Here is a 23,681-nt window from a genome sequence, read left to right as displayed (position 1 = left end):
TCCTATATCACCCAACTTCTCTTCAAAATCTTCTAATTGTACCTTCCTTATGAATACTCCTTTTCTTGGACTTACTGGATTCAGGTTTAACGCAGTATTTAGTCCAAGAATTATATCATCATGTTAGGACATCAAGAATTCCACCTTTCTTCACTTTCTTGACATTCAAGGTACATTTTCTTTCTGCATCTTCTATTGTGCCATTGAATTATCTGAAAATTTATTTAGAGTTCTTTTATATTAGGCCTCAAATTCAGTTCATTAGTGTGCTTCCTTATAGCTTCTTCTTCTTCTTCTTCTTCTTCTTCTTCTTCTTCTTCTTCTAACTGTTTTTCTGTTTGTTCAGTTGTACAAGCTTCATTTATTAGTTTTTCTAAAGTTAAATCATGTTGTCTTAATAAATGTCTTCATAACGCATTGTCTTGAATTCTAACTACCAAACAATCACGTATCATTCACCTTCTATTGATCCAAATTCACACAATTGTACTCTCTCCTTCAACAGTCTTATAAATTCAGAGTATGATGTATCATTATTTTGCACACTAGAAAAAAATACATATCTTTCATAGATTATATTCTTTTTAGGTTGTATTTCCTCATCTAATTGTTTGATGATACCAGGCACAATTGTGTCATGAATCTGATTCCTTTGTTTCCTATAATTGAATCAGTCGGAACTAAAAGGAACTAAATCAAAATATGCAGTTTTGGGTTATGCAACAATTTGAACAACGGATGTCATGCTCATTGAATGGTGGAAATAGGAACTAAGACTTTTAAATATTCTTTTGTCTTCTATAATATAAAAATATAATATTTGTGTTATTAGTGGAATATTTTTGCTTCTCCTGAAAAGTTATGAAAAGTGACTTAATTCCTTTTAGCTCTGTCTGATTCAATTGATTTAAAAACTGTTGCTCTCTTCCTGTTGCTTTCATCCTTTAGTCCAATTCCTATTTCATAATTTTTCCAGGATTCTTTGAACACTTTTCATTTCTCTATTATTCTATCATCACATTTTAATGGACCTGGTTGGTATGTTAACATATTGTACTTCACTTCTGACACCATGTGTTAATATTTTCAAAACTTATTTTATCCAACTAATAAAATATAAAATAGTTTCTACTTCCATTATCAGTGATCGCAACATCTTGGTTACCATGCCAACAATTATTTTATGTCATAAAAATCTGCTCCCTAATAATCAGACAGATCTTGGTCATTTGTAACATGTACTATGAGAAAGTGTATCATTTTACATCACCTTTTATTTTTCCTTTATATCTTTAAACCTTTTTAGAAAGGTGAGGACTGAGTTGCATTCATAACACTTGTAGCTAGAACTGTAATCAATATCTCATTTAATACAAATAATTCGTGATTGAAAACATTACTGTTTCGAAACGAAATAAGAATTGGACTCGCTTAATGTAACCAACATGTGTCCCCTGCAGGAGGACCAAGGTGTGATACATGGAAACATTCGATGTCGAAAACTTCTAGTCGCAGCTCACGATGACAACACATTCCTAGTTCGCCTTGCTGATCCTGGACTTCATTCCTTCAACTCGTCTGAGTAAGTGTAGCAAGCTGAATTCTGTTATACAATGGTATTTATTTATTTATTCAAACGGCATGAACATAACAATGGTTATAAATTCAGTATCTGCTAGTTATAGCGGGACAGCGCATCAAATGGTTTTGTCACATTCTTCTTGTTGGTCACACAACATACATATAAGGCTTGGTGCAATTCCGAAACGATGAAGATGATATAGTAGGCAGCCATGACCTATGAGGAAACAGAATCCTGCAACAGCTACATCCTTGGGGTAATCTGGGGTTTTACGCCATGTTGAGTGATGGTTTTATGGATAAGTCTGTTTACTGTGTGAAAAGTTTAGGTTTGTGTCTTATCTGCAGAATTTGAGAACCCTTCTTAGCTAGAGTGTGTGCAATTCATTTCCCTCCACACCGTAGTGTCCAGGAATCCACTGGAAGAAAATGCGTTTTTTCTTCCATAGTAACTGCTTATACCCAAAATGTTCTGCATTTCTCTATTTCTGAAGATATGGATAAATTCACATTAGTTTCATTTCAGTGGCAAATTTTGAGTCTATAAATAGCACTACTTTATCAAGCTTATCTTTAAAGTAATATATCTGATATAATGCTTCTCCATCAAAGGCTGTTTTGTATTGGCTGACTGCTGTATGAAAAGAGAAGACACTGACTCCACATTTATTTGATTGTATGTATATAAAACATGAAGCCATTCTTCTTTTGAATACATTGTATTTATTGTTTCAAGTGCTGAAAGTTTTAATTCAATTGGAGTAGATTCACTCTCCTAAAGCTTGTTCATAAGCTTAAGGGAAAAATGTATTGGTCTAATTTATTGGGTTCGGGTGGGAGAAGTACACATTCAAGTCCTATTTTCTCTTACAGTTCTACAACTCTTTTATGGCACAGATATTCCACCAAGGAACCACCTCTTGAGTATACATAGAGGTGCCATCTATGTTTTGAAATTGTGTGCAGTTAAAATGTTAAAAAAAATTGATTGAAGCTTTGTTATGATCCATGAAATGAAAAAAAAAAAACATAAAAAATTAATTTGTGCTGCAAAGGGTTAAATCTAGTAATTCTCATTTTTCGTAGTGGTGTTTTTAATTTAATAATGGATAAATTTGTCACAAAAGGAATAAAGAGAAACTTCAGTGACACAAAAGAGGATAACAGTGATTGTGTTAGTGACGTTTGGACCAAACTGAATGAATCCAGCCTACATGAAAATAGTTTGACTATGTGGGATTTGTCAAACGCTTCTTCAAGCCAGCAAAGTGGTAGTGAAATAGATTTTGGTTATTTTCCGACATTTCTGAATGTTACTCAGTGACAAACAAAATTTCAAGAACATGACTGCCTAACCTACAAAACCAAAACAAAAGGTTTTGGCTGCAAATTATGTATAAGAGCTAATGGAACTTTAGGTGCTTTCAACTCAGAAAGAATATGTTTATCAAAGGAGTGGTTTTCATATTCTGTTATGGCTTTTGGTGTCAGCGATATTAAAATGTGTCAAGCAATAAGGAAAAAGATTTTTGATCACAAAAATTCTCATGGCCATGGCGAATGTGTCAAGATACTCGAAGAGGCAAAGAAACAAATTCTTGAAAATGCAACTGCTGAACAAGAAGGTGTTTACCATGAAAGCATATAAAGAATTTTTCGTGCCAAGCTTGGAAGGCCATTTTCTGATCTACCATCCTGAACAGAGAGCATTGGGGTAATTCTACATTCTAAACATTGAGCTGCTGACATTACAAATCTAATTGGTGAAGAAATGAGGAAAACTGTAGTTAAGCAAGTTGTTGAAAATAATCTCAAAATTGGTGTGATGAGTCAACATCAGTAAGTCAAAATCTGTTCTTTGTGTCTGTCTTCGGGTGCATTTTAATAATTCTGAAGAAATCAGCAGTCTGTTTTTTTACTTAGTTGAACTTTCAAATACTTTGGCTCAGTGCATTTATGATTCCTTAAAGACCTATCTTCTTCAGCATTTCTCACAAGAGTTTCTAACTTACAATTTAATATCATTTGCTTGTGATGGAGCATCTAATATGCTAGGTAGCATATCAGGACTGGCAGTAAGGCTCAGCTTATTGTGTGGCACTGTGCCAACCAGCATATCAGGACTGGCAGTAAGGCTCAGCTTGTTGTGTGGCACTGTGCCAACCAGCATATCAGGACTGGCAGTAAGGCTCAGCTTGTTGTGTGGCACTGTGCCAACCAGCATATCAGGACTGGCAGTAAGGCTCAGCTTATTGTGTGGCACTGTGCCAACCAGCATATCAGGACTGGCAGTAAGGCTCAGCTTATTGTGTGGCACTGTGCCAACCAGCATATCAGAACTGGCAGTAAGGCTCAGCTTGTTGTGTGGCACTGTGCCAACCAGCATATCAGGACTGGCAGTAAGGCTCAGCTTATTGTGTGGCACTGTGCCAACCAGCATGTCAGGACTGGCAGTAAGGCTCAGCTTGTTGTGTGGCACTGCCAACCAGCATATCAGGACTGGCAGTAAGGCTCAGCTTATTGTGTGGCACTGTGCCAACGGACTGGCAGTAAGGCTCAGCTTATTGTGTGGCACTGTGCCAACCAGCATATCAGGACTGGCATTAAGGCTCAGCTTGTTGTGTTGTGGCACTGTGCCAACCAGCATATCAGGACTGGCAGCAAGGCTCAGCTTATTGTGTGGCACTGTGCCAACCAGCATATCAGGACTGGCAGTAAGGCTCAGCTTATTGTGTGGCACTGTGCCAACCACCGCCTTGAATTAACAGTTGGTGATGTTGTGTCCAAGTTGACACAGATTAACCACATGAGGAATTTCTTCGGTAAACTATGTTCCCTTTATCAATTGCAGCAATGTGCCTCAGACCTGTGTACTAAAATTCAGGCTATAGGAAGAATTTTAGGAGTTAGATGGGTTTCATCAAGTGCGAGGTCGATTAGAGCTATTTGGAAGAATTTTTTAGCGCTTTCCATTCATTTTAAGATTGCTATGGAAGATCAGACAAGAGTCTCTAAGGAAAGAGCCATGTACAAAGGACTGCTGGATAGTCTGATATCAACTTTGTCCTGAATATGGGTTTGATGATAGATGCTTTGAATGAATTAGAACATCTGTCGCTTCAATTACAGAAGAGGGAAATAGCTGTTATTCAGGATCACAAACTGGTGTATTTCACTCTTTACAGAGTCAGCAAGAACTGCAGCTGAGTGTAAGAAACTGAATGGCGTGAACATGGAAGAGTGTGCAGAATTAACGAACAAGCTTTTACAGTACATTAGTGGAAGAAATGGAGCAGTCAGTCAGTCACATAGATCTTCTACTTCTAATGCACGATATTTACAAGCTAAATATCAGGAACTTTTAAGTAATTTAGAAGTTTTTGACGAAACAAAGTGGCCAGAAGATGTAGGCAGTGATATTTGTTTTGGAGACAGTAAAATAAAATATCTATGTGAAAAATTGTATATAGGTTCCATGAGGGAAATGGTAACAGCATTTAGGTTGTATGCATCTGACAAAACAATAATAGATGATTTGAAATTTCTGTTTCGAGCTGTGAAAACAATAATCATATCCACAGCCGAATGTGAACGATCATTCAGTGGCATGAACACAATATATTCCCCTGAAAGGAATCAGCTCCAGGTGAAAACAGCCAGCAACTTGGTAGGCACCCCAGTGCACAAGTTCAACCCAGAGAAATGTGTGAGGACATGGCTGAGTGCTGCTGGAAACAGCTGTGTGATATCAGATGTTGCATGAGTTTCTGCATGAATAAGATGACGAGCCTCACATCAGAAAGGTTGTTGCGTTTGACAATAAAGTCATTCAAATCAGAAAGGTAAATTTCTGCTTCAGCATACTTTAGTAAGGTAATTTTTGTTTTTGGTGCAATTTTTATTAATAATTAAATAAGGCACTTTGAATCTTTAACATTATTTTAAGTGACAAGTCTCAATGAACATTGCAAAATAATCTGGTAAGTAACTGAAGTAACTTGAAATTATTTTATTAAGAAATGTAATGTTTTGTGTAAGCTTCAAAGATTTGCGTTACTGACTGCACGAAACAGTTATTATATGTACGTGTATGTTGTAAGAGAGGGGTACGGTATGCCTTTTTTAAATGGTATGCTGGGAGAAAATCTTGGGATAGCGTACCGCCTCTGATTTTTTCCCACTTCCCTCACTGGTCATAACACATGTACTCGTAGATGCTGGTGGTATTAAATTCTATTAAAACTGGTGGAGATGACCTAAGCTTCCAGCCACACCTTTTCTTAGAGATGGTGTATACGGTGAAACAGTATAATGTACATAAAAAAATAATATTTATACTTTATTTTGGAAAGTACGTTATATTGAGATAATACTGTACTCCAAACTTACAAGAGGTAGACAAGAAGCAAGCAAAAGTTGTAAGCATGTTTGTAAATGATTTTCAGCATCCACTGGGTTCCAACAGAGTGCTATCCCAATTTCGACTTTGCTCGCGGCTCTATAGCAGCAGATGTCTGGGCCTTTGGCACTACAATGTGGGAAATATTTTCATATGGAGAGTGTCCACCTGAATCCACAAGTATCAGTTCAATGAAAAAGGTACGATTCTAATTGTAAAGTATTGCATGACTGTATCTTTGATTCTTTACTAGACAGTAAAGTTCGAGGTAGACGGTTTTAATAAAGGATTTAGATAGTAACTTGGTTTGGCATTTCTGTCCTCATGTAAACTGCTTACATTTATGTTAAAAATATTTAGTCATAGCTAACATAGGAAGGGACCTAGTTATCCTTAATCAAAAACTAGTTTCTAACATGTTGGCCATATGCATAACTATACATCAGATAATTTGGCAAATTTTGGTGTTTTCACTGTATGTTATTGTTATTATTACTGTTGTTGTTGTTGTTATTATTATTATTATTATTATTATTATTATTATTATTATTATTATTATTATTATTATTATTATTATTATTGTTCACAGCATTAGAAAATTGTTTTCTTCATCTGTGTGCTATGCAACACCAAAGTAGAGTTCATGATGCTACACTATGGTTTATAATGTAAAAACAATGATGACATAGATTTAAAAAGTACATTACTGGACAGTTTCTTTTCTAATGCTGGATATATTAGCATGTAGAAACCTGTTCTGAGGTTGGGGCACCAATTAGGTCGGATTCTATTCATCCTGTACAATAGAATGATACGAGTATAGACAGTTGAAGTTGAGAAGAATACAAATTATAATTTAATACAGACACGTTTTTATATAAAACTTCCATTGTTGTTTTTCAGCATTTTCTGGCATAAATTTGCATCTTCTGTCATTCACAGGGACAGAATACATGGAAAATAACCTCTCAGTATCAACTTTGGAGCAAATGATCAAAATTAATTTTAACATGGCTGTAGAAAATAATAGGATAATTGGGTATCATTGAATATAAAACTTCAACCAAATTCACTGTCTGAATGTTTTGCTGCACCTTCACTACATATCTTTACACAAAATAATCCTCGATGAATGGTGTGCCATAAGTATTGTAAGTTGTGGGGATTGAAGAATGTAACACAACTGTGATCAATCTTGTATGTTAAGTTCGCACAGTTTGCATACACATAATTGTGACAGTCTTAAAAGTTATCTTGAGTTCCTTCTTTAGAGTTGTGCAAGGTGGTTGTCAGTTCTTTTAAAAACATCAAATTTCAAAAATTGAAGTTTCTAAACTAAATCTATTAGCATAGAATGTATCAGATGAACAGCTGAAAGTTTTGTTTCAGTTACTTTTTAACAAGCAGAACCTGGGCCTCCACAGTTTTAAACTCTACATCATTCTTGATTTTTAGAACCTTCTTTTTTTATTATACAGCTTTCTTTTATTATAGGGCTTTTTACAGTGTTCTAGTTTCCTCAGCCAAACAAAGTATAATACATAAAAGTTATCATGCTGTTCATTTTATTATTTTTTCTTCCATTGTTCCCTATCTAATGTATTTGGATCTTGTAGTCCTTTTTAGAAACTTAATCCCTGAATCTCAATCACTTGGTTCCTCGAAGAATGCCACATTGTCTTTAAGATATTCATTTATGTGTCACCGAGTAAGCAGGTGTTGGAAACCATTTTAGTTTCCCTGAAGTGTTTCCATATTTCCTCGTTGGTGATGAAAGATACATAATAAAATTATGTTGTTTTTATCGAATGGCAATAAGTTGGCTTGCATCACTCTTTCTCTAGCTTCCCAATAAAATGCTTCAGTGTTGTTGTTCTTTCTTTTACCAGAGGTCAGTTCATCACAGAGGAGGAAGTGCTTTATTTTTGTTACATATTGGGTAGTATGCTGTAGTAAGAGGGAGAGTGTGAGGGAACAATTATAATATGGTAGAGTTGGAGAGAATATGCTTGATGTGGTGGAATCTCAGAAGGTCTGGCCTGATGTTGAAGTGGCAGGCAGATAATCCCTGTTGTCGAGACTCACAGCTCTGGACTACTATTGTTGAAGAGAGGAAACTATTGGCTAAGGCAAAGTGAGATGGATATTGGAGAAGTCGAACTCAGGAAGGTTAGGGTGGTGAATATTGGAGATTTGAAGCCAAGAATGTTAAAGTTGTGAATTTCGGAGCTCGAAATCATGAAGGTTAAGATGATTGATTAATATTGGGAAATAAAAATTAAGAATGTTAGAGGATCAAAATTAGGGAGATTAAGCTGAAGTGTGGAGACACTAGCTGGGTCGCTAATCTCCTTTTATAGTGTTTGACTGCAATGGAGGTCACGTGATGAGAGAATGGTATTTCCTTCTCTCTTACTTGGCGTGGGTGATGTCACATTGACACCACGAATAAAAAAAAAGAGCCAGGTAGGAAATACATAACACAGTGATTAAAGAACGTAAGGAGATGTGATGGGTAATTGTGCATTTTGTTCAGTATTACCAGAGTGGAAAGAAGCTGCCACTGCCCAGTGGTTGTCCAGTGGACATATACAGACTGATGCTAGAGTGCTGGGACCTCGACCCGTACCGGAGGAAGAAGCCTCAAGCCATCATGCGGGACATAAATCAGATCCTGTATCAAGGTACTGGTACCGTGTTGTCAGGGTGTGAATTAAGATTTCTGATGAGAGGGGATGAAATCCTAGACAGAGAATACCACACATAAAATCATTATTTTTCTCATTCGATATGGCTCAATGCTTGGTCGCACTGAGTTGCTTGTCTTGCATCTTGTTTATAATAATAATTATATCCGTGAACAGGCTTAAGATAAGATGTGTAATTCCTAAGTTATTAATTGTTGTCAGCTTGGCGGTGATGATAACACATCAATATTATTTTCTTTGCTTACTTTATACTGTACTTTATAAAGTATACTTGTATTAAAACAATTATATTTTGTGAGGGGGGAATGTAAGTTACCCTGGCAGGGATGTTAATATGAATTTATGAGAGGGAATAACATTCCAAGAGGGGGAAAATACCCCATCCCCTCCATTAATTCGCACCCTGAGTGTTGTAGTGGTATGCTCAGTCTATCAGAGACCAGCAAATCCAACAGTATAAAGGCCCATTCACAATGAAAATTAAATGGAAACACAACATAAACGCAAGACTTTGGACCCATGTTACTTAATGAAAGCATTCACAATGAAATACGTAAGCGCAAACACTGACGTAAACACAAGAAAAGTTTGCAAGCTCCAAACTTTTGCACTTGTGTTTGTTATTTTGAAACAAAACACAATCAGAGAGCGAACTTCTCAAAATATCTCATGAGCAGCGTCCAGACACTATTTTATTTCATAGGCCGTGGTTATAAGTTGCAGCGACAAATTCATTGAACAGCAGGCAGGATGGAGTCATTCAATCAAAAACTTATTATTTTGTATGAAAATGAACGTTTCCTGTTGATAAAAAACACAGACTGTACAAAGACAATGTGTTGAAGGAAAATATTTGGAAAAAAATTGCAAATGAATTGAATTCGGAAGGTAAGGGTTGTTTAAACAACTTAGTAAAATTTATAAATGTTATATTGGTGTAATTGAATGTAGTGTAATAACTTTCCTACAATCACAAAGTAAAATTTAGCCTAATTTGATTGTTGAGAGAAAGAAAACAATAGTTTAGCAAGCTATTCTTGACAATGAGGTAAAAACAAATTTATAAATGCAGACATAACCTAAAAAACTCAGCCACTTAAGCTATGATCTCGCCTTTAACCCATTATGATATTATTACTACTATTAAGCCATTCATTATTTTTCAGTTGAAATATGCCAAAACCGAGTGAAAAACCTGAGAGACAGATACTCTTGGGAGAAGAAGGTTATAACTGATGGTTCCAAGGCGACTTTCAGAGAGCCATGGCTCTTAATGTCTTTGTTGAGGTTCCTCGACGAACACATTAAGGCAGGCCTGCACAAGGTTTGCGCTCTCCGAGCCGGCTCACAGCTCATGAGCGGAATGCAGATATTAGCTGCGCTCTGTATAAGGGTGGACTGGAAGAAGGGGTGAGCTCGTACAAAATGTAGGCCTACACAAAAGGAAGTACTATTACGAGTGTTTATGAATTGAATTCCCGTTCAGTGTTTGCAAAACTATCTTGGACTATTATTAATTAATAAAGAAGTATTTATTTTACAGAAATAATAGAAATTCTATAGCTACTTAAATGTACAATATCATTTTGTTATATTTTTATTTATCAGTACATCAAAACGAGGTTTTATGTTGTTGGTAGCTGAAAGGAACAGTAGCCTACTGATCGTAATGAAACATGAGTTACAGATGTTCGATGTCTGCCTTTATTAAAGTTGGTTATAGAAAACAGTTGCTCACAAATATAAAAGTTGAGCCAAACATAGCAATCATTTTCACAGCCAGCCTGTGTAGTCGTGGATATTATTGCTAATGTTTAGTCTTGTAAAACTCAACCAGGCTAGTAGTATTATTCAAACGATCTTTAGCCCTTAGGTCACATTGAAAATCAATAAGTTCGAGCTGTAAATAGTTAAATGTTATGTTACGTCTTTTAGATTCCTCCATACTGTACTGTAACAAATAGGTAAGCAACGTGAAACAGTTACTGAGAATAGGCCTACACACTGCACTCCACTAGATAACTGAGTGGTCGTTTCCCTCTCCTCTACCTATAGCAAGTCTATGTTTTTCTGACGTATTTTCCTCTCCATTTTGGCGAGTGGAAAACACCGCACTCCCGCTCCAAAGGAGCATGCGCGCTCATTGAGCGCTGTTTGTGCAGGTATGCATTAAGGCCAGAAGAACCTTCAGCAATTTAACATTACCAAAGTCATCCAGTCTTAGTACCAGTAGTCAATCGGCATCTAATAATGACTCGTATGCTATTACAGAGGATTCTGACTTCGACACAATCTTTGAACATGGAGTTCAAAGGTTAAGTTCAGAAACTCCTTCCAATGATGAGGAAGAAACTGAGCTACCTACATTAGGCACAAATCTAGAGACACCATCAATGGGAAAGAGGAGAGCAAAACGTAAAGTTGTGGAAAGCTGTATGGAAGAGAACGTGCGACTAATAGCCGAGGCCTCAAAAAAATTTACTGAATTGTTTGAAAAGAGAAGTTCAAGTCAAGATGCTTCATTTGCCAATTTTATTGCAAATCACTTATCTTCACTGCCAGAGGACATAAAGCACAATACAATGTTAAAGATAACACAGGTACTGTTTGAGGCAAATAAGAAAAGCCGTCTACAATAGTTTCAAAGTGATTATTGTGTTTTTTTTTATTGAATTATTGTATTGTATTTCATTACAAGGATACAGGTTTCATCATGTGGAGGCAAAAGTATTATGATTTAAAGTTGTTTAATATTGTAACTTTTATTTACAACAGTGTGACTTTTATTTTTAACTCTAATTACACACCCGTCAACAATGGATATTCCACTCAACACAGCAACACAGTAGTTGTTATTGCACTCCACAGAACGACAATGACAATTCACGTGTATTATTGGGAACAGCAATGTACGCCTAATCTCAACTAATGTTCACCAAGCACTATGTACAGGACAAAACTGTCAGTTCTCAGTTCACAGTTCGTTCACCTTGGCTAGTTCTTTTAGCTCACTCACTCAAGTTCACGGTACATCGAACCCCAAGCCTTCCAGCTACAGTTCACTGCACTTCGAACCCAAGCCTTCCGGATACAGTTCACTGCACTTTGAACCCAAGCCTTCCAGACGCGGTTCCCTGCTCGTCGAACCCCGCCCTCCAAATGCGGTTCCTTGCACGTCGAACCCAAGACCTCCGAGTATGTTGCACTCACCTGGATACTGCCACAGTTATGGACCTACTCAAGTTCACTGCACCTCGAACTCAGATCCTCTGGAAACGTCTCCGCTGTCCAAGACTTGAATGCTGACTGAAGACTAACTTGCTCTCTCGCTGCTGATTCACTGACTGACTAACTTCTCCGACGACTAACTCGAACTCAGGTCCAGCTGCTCGCTGCCTAAGGCTGGCTCACTTGCTGACTGATTGACTTCGTTGGCACTCGCGGTGTTATTTATTTACCACGAATGTCTAGAATGTTCTGCGTCGCGAAGCCTCTGGAACCCACAACAAACGATCTCCAGACGTTTCCTTACTTCCGCCCCGCGCTGTGATCTTCCTTCCCCTTCCGCTCCGCGCTGGGACCGCAGTTCTTCCCCCTCTCTCCGCGCCGTGCCCAGCACATGCCGAAGCCCGAGTTCCACTTCCCCGTGCCTTCCTTCTCCCCAGACGTGCGTGAAACTCCTCGACGCGGCCAGAAAGTTCTGGCCTGCCGCCACAATATTCTCATTTTCATTTTTTCTCACCAAAGAAAACACATGTATCTGTGAAGTATTCTTTTCTTTTCATTACAAGTGTTTTATGTAGGTGGTGTAGTGATAAATACCAGTTCTAATTTTTCTCCCACAAAAAACAATACTCATGGTTATTTTGAAAAAAAAAAACATTAAGTGACCATAACTGAATCTCACAATAATAAATAAGCGAAGTTCAGCTTCAGAAAGTTTTTAGTGTATTTCTTGACAAAAATTAGAGGATCTTGCTTTTGGTGAATATCAAACCCTTCTTGAAATGCACAAATAATCATTGTCATCTCATAAATGCTTCACTACCTAACCTAAATTGTTGGTAGGCCCTCCAGCCCAGTAGAAAGCGAACTACATTCTTTGAAACTTTCCATAGCAAGATAATACATTTGGATTCAATATAGACCTCGCCGGACTTGAAATATAATTAATCCTTAAGCAATCGGGCAGGGTGTTGTTGAACATCCCAGTCACATGTACGGAGTTGTTAACTACATTGAGTAAGTTCGTGCTTCTGAAACGTTGAGTACCTTTCTTAGAATTTAGTACGGCATAACCGTAAATGTTGAAACCGGAATTTGCATACTCGAGATGATAACAGTTTAATTGATGTGTTTAAAGTGTTACAACAACGCTCCTATTGTAAATAGTGACAGTGACTAAACTGACCATACTTGTGTTATAAATAATAACAATGGGTATTAAGTAGTGACTGTGCGCATAGAAAAGTCAAGAAAGTGGGCTGGAAAGGAAGATAAACAGTAAATTATGATTTTGAGTGAATAGACGTTCGAATATTACATGTGAACCAATACTGAAATATTACCATTACTGTACATTAATATTATAACATTGTGACAGGTATTAAAGTATTTCATATAGGTGTATATTTTAATTGTTCACTAGCAAAATAGCTGATAAGAACCCATTATACAGCATTTGAGGTGTCAGCAGCATGAATGCGTAAGAGTTAACGAGACATGTTCTCATGAAAATGTGATAATCATGTTCTCTGAAATGCATAGAAAGAAAATATTGTAACACTCCCTTTGAGAGATAAGCTCAGTTGAAATTTAGGAAGAACTAGTAAGTCCTTATAGACATATTGTTGAGTTTGGGTTTGCTTGATCACAACCTGCTGCGTCACATTTTGGACTGATAATACACTTCACGTTTAATTTACGCTAAAGCTTTATATATGTTAGTTGGGAGACCGGAGGGAAAAAGACCTTTAGGGAGGCCGAGACGTAGATGGGAGGATAATATTAAAATGGATTTGAGGGAGGTGGGGTGTGATGATAGAGACTGGATTAATTTTGCACAGGATAGGGACCGATGGCGGGCTTATGTGAGGGCGGCAATGAACCTTCAGGTTCCTTAAAAGCCATTTGTAAGTAAGTAAAGCTTTATATATGTTCCTATTAATCTTGCAGCACTCAATTCATGACATTTCCAAGTCCACGTGAAATATTCTACTCGCCCATCTGTGGCACCAGAAGGTGAAATGAAAAAATTAGAAATTTCTTCCCTAATGTTGAGAGCACTTGCAGCGGCATTCCTTGCACCAATCCTAATTGGCTAGTGGATACATGCTCTGGTATTGCCCCTCTCCACTCTCCATTATTTTCCCTATCAACAAATGCTGTTGGACAGTATGTTGTAACATTGCATTGCTTCTCCAAAATTCTGAGGAAATTATGTAGACACACTGTAGCCTTTATGATACTGTCCACATGTTCCGGATTAGCATTAATAACTCTATGAAATATTCGCCAACAAGCAACTAGAATTTTCAATAACTCGCCGACTTCCTGAATGACGAAAATTGAAGATTTTTTCTTTTTAAATTTGTTAATGAAGCTTCTGCATATGGTCTCATTCAATTTGTACTCAAAGGGAATGCCTCGTCACCAAGAAAGTAGTATGGAACAAAAGTATCTGAGTGTGGAAGGGGTGCTGGTTGTGGTAAAGGCAGTGAATTATTACTTAATTATTTACCAAACTGTGACTGTCTGAAAATTCCTCCATCACTCTGCGACCCATATGCTCCTATATCAACATGCGTGAAGCAGTAGTTTGCAACACACACTGCCATTAAAACAATGCTAAGTGTCTTCTTATAATTAAAAACTGAGATCCAGAGTTTGTAGGCACTAGAATGACAACATGTTTGCCTTCGATAGCACCAAATATTATTGAAATCATGTGCAATCCTTTCATAGTCATATCGGTTGGGAAGAGGTAGATAAGCTTCATGAAGAGCATCCCAAATTACCCGTGTGGTTTCATGAATAATTTTGCAGCAAGTTGATTTCCCAATTCTATAGCTCCATCCTGAGGTATTGAATCTCCAGTAGCCAGGAACCTGCAAGTATAAAAAAAAAAAAAACATAGTAGGCTAGTTATAAAAATCTGTTTCTTTAGAAAAGTTGACAAAAGATGAAATGTATTATCTACTGCTATGCTATATATTGAGAAACTATAACTTACTGATATCGTTGCCTGTCAGGTTCAGCCAGGATTCTTGGATGTTCAGGTACTATTCCCAACTCAAATGACCGATCGTTTGAGATTGTAATATGTAATTGTTTATATTCAACACTAGTGAGTTGTTATGAGATAGAGCTAGGATTCTCATCGCAATTATTATGGTTAAATTGAATATAAAACACTGTTGAATTTTATGAGTTTTTAACAAGATGCAAATCACATCTGAAAACCATCATTCCTCGTGAACTGGATATTGACTTATTGCAAATCATACACAGTTTGTCACTGCAGTATAATAATAATAATGATAATAATAATAATAATAATAATAATAATTATTATTATTATTATTATTATTATTATTATTATTATTGAGATAAAAACAAAAGTTCTACCCAAGTATAATGGACACATGCAGTGCTGCTGGCAAAGAGGCACTGTTACTTTTCTTTTTTAAAAATGGAGCTACCATGTTCAACAACATATCAAATTGGTCTGGTGTCATCCTCATGTAATAAAGATATTGTTGAGGATCTTTTTGTCGCATTTCTTTTAAGAGATTATGAAAATCTCCTTGTTGGATTCTTCTCACATTCAATGGATGAACCCACCAACATCTACAAGCACCATTTCTAGTTATTATGTAATTACTGCAAGCAAAAGTCAATACAGTTGTCAAAACATAAACTGCAAAGCTATATCGTTATTAGTTTCCATCGTAGTTAATAAACTTTTACCACATTGTCATAATAATAATAATTATATTATTAACTGGGCCGTGACTGCACAGCCGCCCGTATCGTTCAATCTATTTTGCCGTGATTACATACGGTAACAACAGTCATTGTGACTGCTATATGGTGTACGTCTTACGTTTATGTTAATGTTAGTGCTTGCCTTTTGATTGTGAATGGGCCTTAACTCAAAATGTAAATCTTAAATTGAAAACTGTGCAAGTAAAAAATCATGATCATGTACTTAAAAATATAAATTGTTATTTATTTTCACTAATAAAGCATTGGAAAGGTTCTTAACTAATATTCGAAGTGACAGCAGAATTTGAGTTCATGTCCTGAAGTAATTAAAACATTTTGTTACTTGAATATGTTGCAGTGTTCAACTCAAGGCGTGTGCATTCATATGCCACAGCTTTCTCCAGAGTGTTCAGAGGTCTTGGGAACTCAACAGAAAACAGCGTCACCGATTCAAATGCCAGCATGTTCTCAGGAGTCACAGGTGAGAACTTGAACAAATGCATCATGCAAAGAGTTCATTGTGAACTTAGCAGAATACAGCGTTATTTATTCAAATGCCAGCATGTACCCAGGAATCACAGGTTAGGGCTTGAACAAGTGCATCATGCAAAGAGTTCATTGTGAACTCAACAAAAAACAGCGTTATTTATTCAAATGCCAGCATGTACCCAGAAATCACAGAATCGATTAGTGTGTTTTGGCACTTGTTTTTGACGAGTTTCATGGTAGAAAAAGATTACTCACATAGGTTGAAGAGAACAAAGCATTTTTCCATAAAGTCACCTGTACTAAAACGGGATATTTTTCTTTTGTCACAAGTGACTAGGCAGATGCAGCCACACTCTTCAGTCACAAGTCACTTTGAAATTTGTTAGTTCCATTTCCAGGACTGCGGTGTCCTTTAAACATCTCTGTGACATGATCATAAATTTCAACATCAACGTTCATTAAAATGATTGCAACAAACTAGCCAGTGAACCGATGCTAAAACTCTCTTCTAAAGGTGGAGAGAATCTCAAGATGACTGAAACCAGTGTAGGAATTAGAAGCGTTTTCATTTTAAATTCGTCCTTTTAAGCAAGGAAAGTGTTTTAAATCTCCTCTGCTGAATTTCTTCTTCCAGAGTTCAAGTTTTTTGGAGAATGATTTTCTCTTTGCCCTGAAGATTAAGGTTAAATTCGTTGAGTTCTCTGTTATGTCGACTAGAAAGACAAAGCCTTGAACCTAATCAAGAGTCTTTAAGATGAGGACCTGAAAACCATTTTCTCTTGAAAATACCACCATTAGTGGCAGCAAGTCATTGAAGCACTACAATACTCATTCTCTGCCAAGCCAGCAAACTTCTGTGTGAAGAAGCAGATAACCATACAATTGAGCTCATCTTTCAGGCTCTGAACAAACATCTTGGTTAACAGTTTTGATTGCAAGTTTCATATCCATCCTTAATTAAATTCTGAACACAAAGTTTGCTGGTAAATTATGTAGTGATAGGACACAAAATTCGGGAAACTATTATCTTTTCTGCAAGGAAAACATTTTGAACACCAGTAAAAGCCGGTGTTCCATCTGTAGTGACACCTACAAGCTTGCTCAATAGAACACTTCCGGAAATGGTGAAGTTTCTGAACTTGGAGTAAGTATCCTATTCTGTTGTGTGTCCCTTCAGTGGAATAATTTTCACTGAAGATCAATCTTACAAATATTACTAGTTGCGCTGTATCAACCAAATATGTACATTCTTCAAACTGCAGGGAGAAATAACAGCTTTATAAGCCACTTTTCAGTTGTCAGCATACATAATCTCTACTCTCCCCATGACTGTATTCGCTGAAACTCTACTCATTGCTTCGACCAAATGGTAAAATCTAGTCAATTGGAAAAGAAAATAACACCATCTTTTTAAGTTCATGTATGCTCTGTGTCACGATCAACTTCAAAGGCCCTCACGATCTGCTGGTAGATTGCGATCGACAGTTTGACGATCACAGAATGGTAAAATGAAAAGAGAGGACATGATCCTCCTGCTCTGGTGAATGTGACATCTGTAACCACTCCTTATGTGGGTACTATCTTCTCTCAATTGTTTCTATAACTGGAGTCTTCAAAATTAGTTTATCTGTTTCGGATTTTTAACATCGTCCATAAGGACCGAACTGTGTTCTGTATAAAAGCTATTTAATGGGTTGTCTTCCATTAATATATTTTCTTTTCTTTGAGAGATAATTAAGTCTTTTTTTAATCTCCTGTACTAACTTTATAAAACTTTTATGAATTTTAATCTATCCACAATTTGGATATTTCCTGTATATGGCAATCTAACTTCTCATACTGTATCAGTGCTTATACGGAAGAATCTTCTTAGCAAATGATTGGAGTTGTTTTTACTACTCCAGTAATTAATCTTAGGCTTGATTTTGAAATAAATTGAGTTCATGAAGATAGTTTTTGAGTGATGTCATCAATACTCCTCCGCAGTATTGGGCAATTGGTTTGGCATACATTTTGTACGTTGTTCGTATTTGTTAATTACAGCCTATCTTGAACAAGGCAGCATGTTGCAATTAACAGAAAAGAGTCTAAAGATGCGTATTAACTGTTCCTACTCAGCACTAGTAAAGGTTGATGGTGGATCTGCTGTAACTCATTTCTGTTCATTGTTACTGAAGATAAATATTATAAAAGTCTTCTTCTTTTAATGGCCAACATTGGAGGATAAGTCCATTTGTTGCCCAGCAGTCCAATAGAGTGCATTGCTATTCTCAGATTCTTATAATAAAATGTGCATGCATGTTGTATTTCACTATACATTATAAGTTTGCTTCCTTAAAGCTGTGGGCAACACGATGCAGAGTTTAGGAACTCCTGATACAGTGGAGTAATTGTTTTGACGTATGTGGCTATTTGCTGTTGTGCATGAAAATTGATGAATTTCAATTCTTTAAACACCTTGGTGGGTGCGTTTGTGTTCACTAGTGCAGAGTCAAATAGGGTGTGTTTTCTGAAATTTTATTGTATATTGAGGATATTTTGTGGGTGTGTTTGACAGTCCACTACCGAACACAAATGCACCCACCACCAAAGCAACTCCAGAAAAAACAGAAAACAAGCACAGACCTAACTAGTTCTGAAGATGACTAACATTGCAGTCGAAACTAGTCAACTAAGGTAATTTACCAATTTAGTTTCAATTTAACACTAGAAAGTTGTTTCGAATTATAATTAAATCTTAAGTGTATATATAAAGTGTGTAATCAAGATGTATAAAAATTAATTTTATAGTTAGACTCATTGTTCCTTTATCAATGCACATATTTAATTTACCGAGTTTATGCTACTAGCATAATCATTATAAGCGTCAAGGAATCAAGTTTGTTGGTGAATTAATTATAATTAGGTCTTGCTTAATAATTGGCAGTTTGCTGCATGTATGGCCTCCTGAGTTCTGAGACGTTTGTTGTTTTATTTTTAAAGTTCAGTATAATTCTACACTTCAAAAAAAAAGCTAATGACATGATGAAAAAATTCTGCAGGTTACAGTTAGGGCACAAATGCAGGTATATTATACTATACTTCGGAACTCTGCACACACATCTTATATCATAATCGTGTATGAAGTGTAGTATAGTATACTGTACTCTCAGGACTCAGGAGTTTAGGAAAGGGAAAGTGATCTTGTTCACAGCTCTGTTTCTTCTTGCTTCTAGTGCAAACTTATTCTCGTTTTATTTTATTTCTTTTAGACTAGAACATTTTAATCTCCATTCATAATGGAGTTAGGATCTTTACATATTCCAAGGTCACTAGATTTTTTTCTAATCTAATATAAATAATTAGGGAAAACGCGGAAATTCTTGTTGAAGCAAGTAGAGCGATAGGATTGGAAGTAAATCCCGAAAAGACTAAGTATATGATTATGTCTCGTGACCAGAATATTGTACGAAATGGAACTATAAAAATTGGAGATTTATCCTTCGAAGAGGTGGAAAAATTCAAATATCTTGGAGCAACAGTAACAAATATAAATGACACTTGGGAGGAAATTAAGAAATGCGTGTTATTATTCGGTTGAGAAGCTTTTGTCATCTAGTCTTCTGTCAAAAAGTCTGAAAGTTAGAATTTATAAAACAGTTATATTACTGGTTGTTCTTTATGGTTGTGAAACTTGGACTCTCACTTTGAGAGAGGAACAGAGTTTAAGGGTGTTTGAGAATAAGGTTCTTAGGAAAATTTTTGGGGTTAAGAGGGATGAAGTTACAGGAGAATGGAGAAAGTTACACAACACAGAGCTGCACACATTGTATACTTCACCTGACATAATTAGGAACTAAAATCCAGATGTTTGAGATGGGCAGGATATGTAGCACGTATGGGCGAATCCAGAAATGCATATAGAGTGTTAGTTGGGAGGCCGGAGGGAAAAAGACCTTTAGGGAGGCTGAGACGTAGATGGGAAGATAATATTAAAATGGATTTGAGGGAGGTGGGATATGATGGTAGAGACTGGATTAATCTTGCTCAGGATAGGGACCAATGGCGGGCTTATGTGAGGGCTTCAATGAACCTACGGGTTCCTTAAAATCCAGTAAGTAAGTAAGTAACCTAATATAAATAAACTTATTTTTCGTAGAAGACACATATGTGGATTATTCCAAATCTGTGGATGAAGAACCGATTACTGGTGTTGACATGTCTTCTGGATTCAGTGTGGGGAGCAGCCTAGAAGGAGCGTGGCTTCTTGGAGACTCAAGTGTAAGCATTGTGTTTAATTCTTTCTTGATCGTCGTAGAAGGAATAACAAGATCTAATGGTAAGGGGCATTCGAATATTCCTATTTCTGTGCCAGAATTTGCAATTAAGAAAAAATTAGTCATTCATAGCAAAATAGTATTCTGTTATTCATTGTAAGCACACTTACACAACTATTGCTGAGTTCAGATCTTGACGATAGCATATTTCCTGTTTCTCTGTCTTCATTGGATAACATTTTCATCATCATCCCTGTTGCGTGATCCATCATCCACAACAAGTGTTGCTCATGCCAGATGCAATAGTATATAGTATGTTTGACTGTGAAATGAGTGGACCAGCAGAATTGCTGGGAAACTTTCAGCATTGCATCTCGGACTCATTTCGCCATTATAATCACACTTATCCCCTTTCATCAACATCTTCATTTCTTTCCAATATTTCTGGCTTGCGTCCAATGTAGAGTCAGCTAGAGGTCGCCACTGAACTTGGACCCTGTTGTATGTGGTCATTAGTTACTAGTGGGAGTGCTATGTATTGTGGGTTCTCTCCTGTGCTCATGGGGTTGAGGGATTGTGGTGATGTGGAAGATAAGAGAGATTCTGCAGGTTGTAGGAGAGCACGAGGGACCTTAGGGCATGCACACCAATCCATTCAAGTAGTACAATGGGCCACCCTAGCTCTTACAGTGAGAGTGCCCCTTCCCTGCAGTGCGACTAATAGATGGTGTCCATATGCTGCCACCACCACCACCACCACCACCACCACCACCACCACCACCACCACCACCACCACCGCCACCACCACCACTGCTGCTACTGTTACGAAATATTTCTTACCAGGTCCAGACCCGTGCAGATGATGTAATGTCGCCTGATTTCTCTGTTGTGTTGTCAAACTTCAACTTTTCTACGGCTACAACAACAATCGACAGTGTAACTTCAATGCAGGGGATATTTGAACTTGATGCAGACTGCAATGTAATTCTTCAAGGTCGTATTGGTCAGGTAAGCAAATTATAAAATTTTGAAAAACATGTTATTTTCTGAATCATTTTATAAATTTTGTTACTGTGAGCCATAAACCACACAAGAGAGTTGTTGTATTATAATAGTATAGTGATTTAATATTTATTAGTAGATATTTACCTTTCCATGCATTTTCTGATAGAATCGTATGTATGCATCCAAGTGATTCACTTAAAAAAATGTAGACATTGCGGCAATTGGAAAATGGTACTAGGCATGAACTAGCATGTGTCAGAAGTGAATATGAATCAAAGAGGGATCGTCATACATTTGAGAATGTAGTGTGTAATGAAATAGAGTGAATATCAAATCTGTGCCACTGAAATGTTTCAAATAATAAAGGAGATGTTTGTCTCGTATATGTGTTTTTGAGTGCCATACCATTTGCTGCCATGAGGAAGATGATAAACATCTTTATCTTATAAAACCATTCAAGTGACAAAATAAACTGAAAATGTGCAGGAAATAATCACCAATGACCAATGTACAATGCTATTAGAGAAACTATTGACAAATAGTAGGATTTGAAGGCAGTAGATGATCAACAGCACGAGTTCAGTACTGAAAACAAACCCAAGACGTGGTGTTCCCAGTGTGTCGAAGCACAGAGTGTAAGTCTCTAGCCAAGAAGAATGAACAATCAAAATAATGTTAATAATGTTCTGTGATAGTGAGGGGTTGTGTGCACTGCTTCAGTCTTCAGAACAAGAGAATTGCAGACATTCAACTATCATTGCTGGGATGTTTTTGAACAGTAAATTGTCGCATCCACCATATTGATTGGGATTACTATCTTTATATAATAATAATAGTAAACTGCCCCCCATTGAGGGTAGCCCTTAAGGACTCAGTATATCCTCAAAAAAATTATTATGCATATGTAAACATAGATATTAAATTTTAAAGATGGGAAACAAAGAAAAGGGCGTGAAAAATTACAATTGCTGTTAATGTGGCATCATGTGATTAATTAGGATTGGGCAGGATTTTTTTTAACACAATTATCACAATGTCATCCCTCAGAGATGTTGGCAGAGCAAACTGCCGTCGAAATTCTTCGAAAAAAGCTGGTATAGTCCCTCGAGCACCTATGAGCAAGACGAATACCTCAACGTGAATTAAGGCATATTTCAGCTTGAAATAGTTGACTGTAGGCTCATAGATCGACTTCTTTTCAAGGTGGACCTCGGCTGACTGATGACATTCTACTTCAAAACGTATCGTGGGGTCCACAATGATGCCCTGTTTAGTGTCAGCATTGTACGCTAAAATATCTACTCGTCTCGTTGACCCATTTTCTGCTAGACAGGAGATTTCGTCTTCTACTATCCAGCCCTTATTTCTTAAAGCGGCAGCAATTTTGGATCTTACAAGATGATGTCTAGAGTTCCTCAAGAGCAATCCCTGTTCACAGAATCCCAAGACGTGTGCTAAAGTTTCAATTTCTTGGCAGCCATGTCTGCACCAGGTACCGTCAAGAGATCTGCCGGGAACGGAACGAACAGCTGCTAAATTTGCTGTCATTTTCAGGCTAGATATCCATTCACTAGTCGAAAGTTGGCGGCTGTTACTTTGCTATACATCGCAACACCTTTTCCCCGTCCTGAAAGGGTCTTCCATGATTCATATTCACAACCTCGCAATTCTTCTCGAAAATTTCGAATTGTAGCTTTAGTAAAGTCTTCGGGAAAAGAAAGGCAGAGGGAATCACACGACGATTTGAGTTCGACATCTAACTGTCTCATCATGTTAACATGCAGATTATCTGCTCTGATTAATGATAGACAGATGTTACAATGTTGAAGAAAAGCTTCCCATGAAGCGCGTATTAACTGAAGTCCTTTTAACTGTTTACTAGCGTACAGCAGCTATTTGGAATATCAGCCGGGAGGAAAAGCATTTCTTTAACAGAGGTTCGAAGGATCTTATCAACGTCTTCCAAAAAACTTCAAGGTAATTTATGTAAGGGAGCCATTTGCAGGGAATATATGAGCTTGGACCAGACATATTGATTAACAATACTATACTCGGAGCACTACTGCACCTACACCTCTTGCACTCCAATATTTTTCAAAGATATTATCATGACCAGCCACTGAAGCACAGATTTTTAGATGTTCCGAATCCATTTCTTGGTTTGAGTTGCACAATGGACAGTTAGGGGACTGATATATTCCAATTCTATGCAGGTGTTTATCCAAACAATCATAACCTGTTGCCAATCTAAATGCA

General features: G+C 37.0%; 1 protein-coding gene across 1 annotated transcript in view; it reads left to right on the top strand.

Annotated features, from left to right (window-relative positions):
* hop (tyrosine-protein kinase hopscotch) overlaps positions 1-23,681 on the top strand; it is a 77,120-nt gene that overhangs the window by 38,122 nt on the left and 15,317 nt on the right. The window contains exons 8-13 of the mRNA XM_069819586.1: positions 1,461-1,582; positions 6,027-6,180; positions 8,517-8,664; positions 16,034-16,156; positions 20,303-20,424; positions 21,264-21,428. Of these exons, the coding sequence (XP_069675687.1) occupies positions 1,461-1,582; positions 6,027-6,180; positions 8,517-8,664; positions 16,034-16,156; positions 20,303-20,424; positions 21,264-21,428 (834 nt within the window). The remainder of the gene's footprint in view (positions 1-1,460; positions 1,583-6,026; positions 6,181-8,516; positions 8,665-16,033; positions 16,157-20,302; positions 20,425-21,263; positions 21,429-23,681) is intronic.

The sequence above is a fragment of the Periplaneta americana genome, chromosome 2 (assembly GCF_040183065.1).
Source record: "Periplaneta americana isolate PAMFEO1 chromosome 2, P.americana_PAMFEO1_priV1, whole genome shotgun sequence".
Classification (NCBI taxonomy): Eukaryota; Metazoa; Arthropoda; class Insecta; order Blattodea; family Blattidae; genus Periplaneta; species Periplaneta americana.
The sequence above is the reverse complement of the archived record's forward strand: the minus strand, read 5'-3'. Positions and strand labels throughout refer to the sequence as shown.